Source organism: Gavialis gangeticus, unplaced genomic scaffold, assembly GCF_001723915.1.
Source record: "Gavialis gangeticus isolate Ggan-Ray unplaced genomic scaffold, GavGan_comp1, whole genome shotgun sequence".
NCBI lineage: Eukaryota > Metazoa > Chordata > Crocodylia > Gavialidae > Gavialis > Gavialis gangeticus.
The window spans coordinates 2,316,917-2,324,578 of NW_017729033.1; the positions used below are offsets into that span (position 1 = coordinate 2,316,917).

Consider the following 7,662-nt stretch of genomic DNA (forward strand, 5'->3'; position numbering starts at 1 on the left):
CTAATGGAGGCCAAACTGGGACACAGGGGTGCGCAGTCCCCCAAGTTTCATCCTCTATGTATTGAAATATAGGTGGAGGGGCCTCGTCTGCCCAGTGCCATATCCCATCCTGCAGGTCCCTGCATCCTAGGGGTGCACAGAACAAGCCTTTATAATTTGCTTGCAAAATACGTTGTGGTCTTTGTGGGTGAAAGAGCCCATCTGGCACCAGGGAGGGCAGAGCCTGGCATTCCTGGGGTCAGCAGGATGTTCGTTGTGGACTTCGGGGTCGAGTTGTTCAGAGATTTGAGCCACATTTGGGGCCGGATTTTAAGCCCTGCATGTTTGGGATAGGGGGATTTAGCTCAGGGCAGGCACTGGCCTTAGAGCGAGATGATAGTGGGGCTAGTTGCAGTGGGTAGGATGCTCTCAGGGTACCAGACCTCGGTGCGGTGGGTATGGGGACCTATGGCAGTAGCGTCCCTGGGACCTGGAGAAAGCCAGAGCAATGGGGCAGCTGCCTTGGGAACCCCCACAAAATGACCTCTTCTGACTCTTGTGTCTCCATCCAAAGGGGAAGGGCTTATTTGCCACCAGGAACATCCATAAAGGGGAAACGATCTTCATGGAGAAGCCCGTGGTGTCTTCCCAGTTCCTCTGGAACGCGTGGTACAACTACAAAGGTAAGGGCGCTCCTGGACCTGAACCCCCCCAGGACCATTTGCTGAGTGGGGTGATGCAGCCAGGGAAGGAAGCAGGGACCCAGATATGACTGTGCCTTAGTCTTGCCCATGGGGGAATGTCCTCTTGCTTATATTGAGCCTTAAGTATATTTTCCTGTTGGCTTACAGGCCACATCAGGGCTAGAAGGCTGCACATGGCCGTGTTCAGCCTTGGGTCCAGATTAAGCAAGGTGCTGGTAGTTTAGAAGAGCAATGGTAGGGCTGGAAGGGACCTCAGGAGGTCCGCGAGTCCACCTTCCTGCTCAGGGCAGGATTCGTACAGTAAAGACAGATGTCCGTGCTGAAAATAATTGCTTTTATGCCATCCGTACACCTCAGCTTCGGGGGGGTGTAAACCCTCTTTCTGTAGGTATTGCGAGTTATGATATGTCTCCTCCAAATCATTTTGGAAATCAAGCGAGGGATGAAAAGAGCAAGGTGATCACCAGGAAGATGTGATGTTGAGATGTGATCTCTCCTGGCCATCCTTTCCCTTACCCCAGCTGGACCCATGCAAGTGCTTTCCAGAGTAGGGAGCCTTCCCAAGCTCTGGTCTTGGACCGCTGACCAGAAGAGAGAAAAATGCCGATCCCAGGAACCCTGATGTGATTCGAAAGCGGGATAAAAATCACTGCTCAAAGAAGCTGGGAGCCCATGTTGCTTTGGTCCATCTAGATCGGGGTGGCCAGCGAGTGGCACAGGTGGCCTCAGCGCGTGGCATGTGGCAGACTGGGGTGGGGAGCAGAAAGCAGAGCAGCAGATAGGGCAGGGAGCAGAAAAAGCAGCAGATAAGGCAGGGGAGGAAGATCGGAGTGGCACTTGGAGAGGGCGTGTGGCTAATTTATGGCATGCCTACCAAAAAGGTTGACTCCCTCACTGGTCTGGGTGATGATGTTAGTGAAACCTGTTGTGGTTCACGGCGTGGCTGTGCAGGGCGCCTTTTGTCCCAGCAGCCCCTGAATGCCTTGCAAGGCTAAACAACAATGAGAGCAGATGAGAAGAGACCGTCGGGGCTTTCCACTGGGGCAAAAAGGGTTTCCAGCTCAGATCTGCAGTGAAAACAAAGAACCAAGAAGGTGGGGAGAGAGGTCGGCAGCCTGGGAGAGCAGGGGCTTTGCATGCGGGGATGTTTCTGAACACATTGGTATTAGGGCCACGAGCCAGGAGCCGGATGAGGCGTGGGGCAGGGAAGGCTGGGATGTTTTGTGCCCAGTGGGTTTGCAGTCCAGACTCGAAGCTATTGCCAATCAGGTTGTCTCCGCTGCAGTTACTGGAGCTGGTTTGCAGTTACTGGAGCCAGGCTTTCTAGAAGGAGAAGCCCTAAGCCCAGGCCCGCTGGGTCTGTCCTCTCTCCCCCAGCCTGCGATCACTGCCTGCGGGCCCTGGAGACGGCGGAGGAGAACGCGCAGAGGCTGCTGGGGAAGAGCTACCAGGTGCTGCCTCACCCGGAGCAGTGCGGCATCCGGAAGGACTTGCATCAGCAGTGCCCGCAGTGCCAGGTAAAGCACTGGAAACCTCACTGGCTTTCTCAGGGGGGTGCATTAAGTTCTTGATTGAGACAGCAGCTGGCTGGACAGGACCCCGCTGGGCCATTTAGCCTAGGGATACGTCCCCCTCTGCAGGGTAGCAGCCTTCAGCTTCTGTCCGAGGGAGGAGTCCCCTTGGTGCTTTTGCTGCCCCTGCTCTTCCAGGCTTGATGCTTTGCACTAGAGCAGTGGTTTTCAACCTTTTTAGCCTCAAGTCCCCCTTGGATAGACTCGAAGCCCCCTCGGAAAATGCGGGCTCTTGGTTTTCACTCATTTTTTGACTAGAGAAAAATCCTAGAGCAGGGACGGGCAATGATTTGGGCTGGAGGGCCACTTAAGGAGTTTTGGTGAGCTGTTGTGGGCCAGGGAGTAGGGGGGCTGACCTGGCCCGGTGCCTATTGCAGGGGTGCGCAGGGAGCGGATCATGGCGCTAGCCCCGCACTGTCACCCCCTTGCAATCCTGGCCCCGACCCGCTCATCCTGCTCCTGGATGTCCCTCCCCACTTGCCTGAGGCCCCGTTGCGTTTGCCCGGATGATGCCTGGGAAACCCTGCCTGCCCACCTGCTCCATCTAGCACCATGGATGGGTCAGGGTACCCAGGCAGCGGGGCTGGCAGTGGAGATGGAGACAGGCAGAGTGAGCTGCTGCCACCAGGGCTGTCGGGAAGTCGAGTCTGGCCACTGCCCCACCATGCACCTGTGGGTAGTGGGACCAGGCACAAGCACCACGGCCTGGGCTGCCCCCATGCCCGAGCTGGGCAGGTCCAAGGGACCTAGAAATGGCTGGCCTTTAAGAACGGCCTGCAACCCTCTTCTGCTGGGGACCGTGGGTCATTGTCACCGTTGCTCTTCAGGTGACGTACTGCAGTGCCGCGTGCAGGCAGTCTGCCTTGGAGCAGTACCACCAGGTCCTGTGCCTCGGGCCATCCAGGGAGGACCCCATGCATCCCCTCAACAAGCTGCAGGAGGCCTGGAGGTAGGGGCACGACTATGGAGCGGAGAGCAGGGCTGCCCTGGGAAGAGTGGGGCTGGGAGGGTTTGGAGAGGGGTGTTTGGATACAGCTGAGCCACAACCACTGCAGTCGATGCGGTAATGATGGAAGACGCCCCTGGCCACCTCTGCTCTCCTTAGTGTCACTGTCCTGCCTCATGGTGGCCGTGGGACAACTCTGCTCCCCATATCTCCAAGCCTGCACTGCTGGAGCTGAAGGAGCGTCCTTGCCAGGTCTACAGAGGCCGAGACGTAGGGTGGAGGAGGCCTGATCTCCCCCGCGGGGAGCCGCAGGGCATCTGTTAGACACAGCAGCTCTCTATGGCCATGCATGGGCTTCTGTGGTGAGCTTCATGTCGGCCCTGTGAGGCAGAGGGGCGAGGATTGTCCCTGACTCCAAGCAGAAGACTCGAGGCACAGGGCGGAGGGAGAGGTAGCACCTAACCCCACTTCTTGCACTCCAGTCACATCCTTTACCATCAGCCAACAAGGATTTGCCAAATTTGATAGACATGCAGGGCCCTTGGGAGGTCACAGCTAGTCCAGCGCCTGCTCCAGACAGGATGAGCCCTCTCCGAAGCACCGCAGACAACTGCCTTCTCTGTTGCCCTTCATTGCACCCAGTCTCCTGTCAGAACTGGGCTCTGGGTGCTGCACGGATGTGTAGCAGAAAATAAAGATGTTACAGGCTAAATAGTCAAGACAGAGAAGGGATAGGAAGGGAAGGGACTCGGTACGTTCTCCTGATAAACCTGTTATATCTCAATTAGGTTCGGCCCATCTTTGGGATGGCTGGGTCTCTATAATGCATGAGCACAAATGGGTGGGGGTCTGCTTCTGGAGATCAAGCTTTTCCTTTCTGTGCCAGGACATCTCGGCTCATCTCTCTCTCTGTCTCTCCCTTCCCTTACAGAAACATCCATTATCCTCCAGAGACTTCAAGCATCATGCTGATGGCAAGGATGGTGGCTACAGTCAAACAGGTGCGTTCCTCCGCTTGCTGCTTGTGCGCCTAGGTGCGCTTTTATATCTCCTTTCTCTTTTCTCCCAGCTAACAATGCGGCTTGCCAACCAGGGCAGGAATGACAGGTCCTTGTTGTTAATGAGGTGCAATGCTTGCTTTCCATCTCCACAACTGTTATGTGCTGAGAAAAGGGGCGGCAGAGAAGGACTTGGTTGGTTGGAGATATTTTTGATGAAGGAGCTTGGCATCAGAAAATGCTGGTTCACTGAAAATGCTGAAGCTGCCCGTGGGGGTAGATTAGTCTGGCCAGAGCTCTGGCTGGGATGAGACACGCTGTAGAGCAGCCTGGTGTTGTGGACGTGCACCCGGGTTGAGCAAGACCCTGGTTCAGGTCCCTGCTCTTCTTGGTTTTGACTTAGGATTTGAACCCTGATCTCCCTCGTGCCTGCGAGTTCCCTGAGCTGACAGCCCAAGACTCTTCTGGGGTGGATGCATCTTTCTGATGGTTTTCATTAGACGTGCTTCAGGCTCAGGGCATCTTTCCAGTGGTGCCGGGGTGTGCTCAGCAGCCACTGAACTACCCAGTGCTGGCATCCATGAGTTTGTGTTGCAAAAGCATAGAGGGGCAAAGCGCTGCCTTGCAAGGGGTGACCAAATTTGCCCAGAACAAAAGCTATTGTCCTGCCAGTGCTTCTGTACCCTCTTTCTCCAGCTTCCTTTGCCCAGTTCTTGAATAGTCCGGCTGCTGTGCACTGAGCGTCTGGCCCAGATCTCCTCGCAGCACCCCTCAAGAGTCCTTGTTCTATAGGTGGGGAAACTGAGGCACAGAGTGGCTTGCCCAGGGTCACAGGGGGACACTAGCACTTGAACCTGGATCTCCACACCATCCTTCCTCCCCTTCTTTCTCTTGCACATGCTCTCTTAATCCCGGAGTAAAACATCCCTGTGGAAATGGCAGCATTCAGGTCAGGGTTGCCCACAGATCAGCATCTTCTGCTCCCTGGATCACTTCCATCCCACCTCTCCCAACCTGTCCTAACACCCCCCCACCCCCAGCAAGGGAAGAGCTGGACTGTGAATCTCTGCTCTTTGGTTTCAGGCCAAGGACAAGGACTGGTGGATAAAGCTTTTTTCCCAGTTCTGCAGCAAAACGGCCAATGAAGAGGAGGAGATCATCCACAAACTCTTGGGGGACAAGTTTAAGGTCAGGGCTGTGCTTTCCCTCAGTGCTTGGGGCCTTAAGGGGAATGGTATCCTAGATAAACGGGGCTGTGGGAGTGGGAGACCTCAGGAGGTCACACGGCATCACTCCCTACCCCGGGCAGGAGCCTGGATGAGGGCACCGTGCCCAAACTTCTGGCCTTACAGGTGCAAGGGTTGTTGTGTGGGGTCACCCCTCCTAAATTTCAGAACCAGTGGGGAGCCCCGCAGGCTAAATGACACCTCCGTGAGCCATATCTGACCCATGGGATAGAGGTTGAATACCTCTGGACCCAGAAACTTGCCGGGAAGAGGCTCCTCCCAGCCCTGCTGCGTGAGGGCAACTTGTGAGGATCCCAGGATTTCTCTCCCATTGCTGTGGAAGATCGCACGCGTGCAAGCCCTCTGCCATGCTGCACCAACACCATGGTCCGGTATTAGGCCAGTGCTGGGAGACAGCAGCCCCGCAACAAAGCACAAGCCTCTAGCAGTTGATGTCCAGGAGAAAACGCCTGTTCTGCTTGGGATACAGCCGGCTGTTGTGGTTGTTATGCCCTGTGGCAGGAGGCTGTTCCATGCTTGGCCTGTGCTGACCTGATACAGGAAGGCCAGGACAGCTGGGAGCGGGCCAGCAAAAGCATGATCTGCTACCCAACAACACCACAGTCTGGTACCCTCAGAGCATCCTACCCAACTGGCCCAGCAAAAGTGGCTCTTGGCCTAGGGTGGGGGGCTCAGACCAGGTAGCCTGGTGGGGAGGGGCAGTGGGACAAGGGACCCTTCGGGCTTCCTCCCTGCCCTGACTGTGCTGCTTTGCCCCCCCAGGGCCAGCTGGAGCTCCTGCGGCCGCTCTTTGCAGAAGCCCTGTATGAGGAGCGTCTCGGCAGGGTGAGTGGGGAGCTTCTCTTTGCAGAGCCCTTGGGGTCCCAGAGCAGGGACAGCCCCTTCATTGCCCTTGTCCCTCAGCCCCCCCGCAGCCTGTGCTTCACAAGTACCGTGCTCCGCTTCCCTCCTTCCCGGCTGCAAGGAGAAGGGAGAATCCCCCTGAGCCCATCGCTGCCTTGCCTCAATCGGGCTGGCAGGGGCCCGAGCCCTAAAGGGATAAATTATTCAGGGGAGGGGTCATAGAGGTATCCTCCTGCCCTGCCTCTATGTGGAAGACACTCGGTATCCCCCCCTCCCCGTGGTTGCAAAGGTAACCTGCCGCAACGCAGCAAGATGGGCATCTGCCTTGGTGACAACGGGACCCGGAGAGACCAGGGCTGGGTGGGCACCAGCCAGTCAGTCCATCCCAGACAGCTGCAAATGCTGGGAACGGGGAGAAATTGTCTAGGGAAGGCCGGCGGGGCAGAGAGAGCAATGGGGGGGAGGAAAAGGGGAGACCAAGTGTGAGTGCTCTCCTGACCCCGGGAGATGGAGGAATAGCTTCTCGTTGCTGGAGGAGTTTACAGCTAGGCCGGCTAGGCATCCAAAGACCCTTTCTTCCTGCTGGAGACCCTGCTGGAAATGAGGCTGTGATGCTCCATGCCTCAGTTTCCCCGGGGTAAGTCCTCTCCCGGGGAGTGCCTTCTCCCTGTGGTATCCAGGCCTCCGTGGCAGGATGATGAAACTAGGTCCCAGAGGAGCCAAGACCCCTTGTTAATGGCCCCAACAGCATCGGTGAATGGTTCCTAGGCCTCCTCCCTCAGTCCCCCACCTAACGCCAGTGACCGCATGTAGCATACGAGGGGGCAGCGGTCTTGCAGCTTGCCTCACCTGGTGCATGTGTCTGTCTCTCTTTCCAACAGTGGTTTACTCCTAAAGGGTTTCAGTCACTCTTTGCCCTGGTAGGCACCAACGGCCAAGGCATCGGGACCAGGTAGGGCATGACAGGCCTGTTGCATCCAGGGATGATGTGCAGCGTTGGTGAGAAGGCAACCTGGGGTTGCAAAGCTCTGGAGGGGGCAGCACTTAGAGGGCTCTTCAGGGAATCAGGAGAAATTATGCAGGGCCCCAATGCCTGATAGAAAAGAGGGAAGAGACCCTCGGCGTCTCTGGGGTTCTTTGAAAGACCCTTCATCCCGTAACCTGGGCTGGGACTCGCATCCAAACCCCTCCTGGAGGCGCGAGCCACCTCAAAGCTGGTGGCTTGGCACTGGTGGACGGTTTAATCCTTTGAGCCCTGGAAGCAGGAGGTGCTCGGCCTTTGAGTGGGGTCTGTGCTGAAGAAGGTGAGCGACGGCTAAAATCCAGGCCGCTGAGCACGATCCCTTCCTGTGCTGTCAAGGACGCGTGTGTTCA

General features: G+C 56.8%; 1 protein-coding gene across 1 annotated transcript in view; it reads left to right on the forward strand.

Annotated features, from left to right (window-relative positions):
- Positions 1-7,662, forward strand: part of SMYD5 (SMYD family member 5) — a 35,160-nt gene that overhangs the window by 1,003 nt on the left and 26,495 nt on the right. Inside the window, exons 2-8 of the mRNA XM_019526421.1 lie at positions 554-662; positions 2,061-2,200; positions 3,082-3,203; positions 4,132-4,201; positions 5,282-5,386; positions 6,208-6,270; positions 7,170-7,240. Of these exons, the coding sequence (XP_019381966.1) occupies positions 554-662; positions 2,061-2,200; positions 3,082-3,203; positions 4,132-4,201; positions 5,282-5,386; positions 6,208-6,270; positions 7,170-7,240 (680 nt within the window). The remainder of the gene's footprint in view (positions 1-553; positions 663-2,060; positions 2,201-3,081; positions 3,204-4,131; positions 4,202-5,281; positions 5,387-6,207; positions 6,271-7,169; positions 7,241-7,662) is intronic.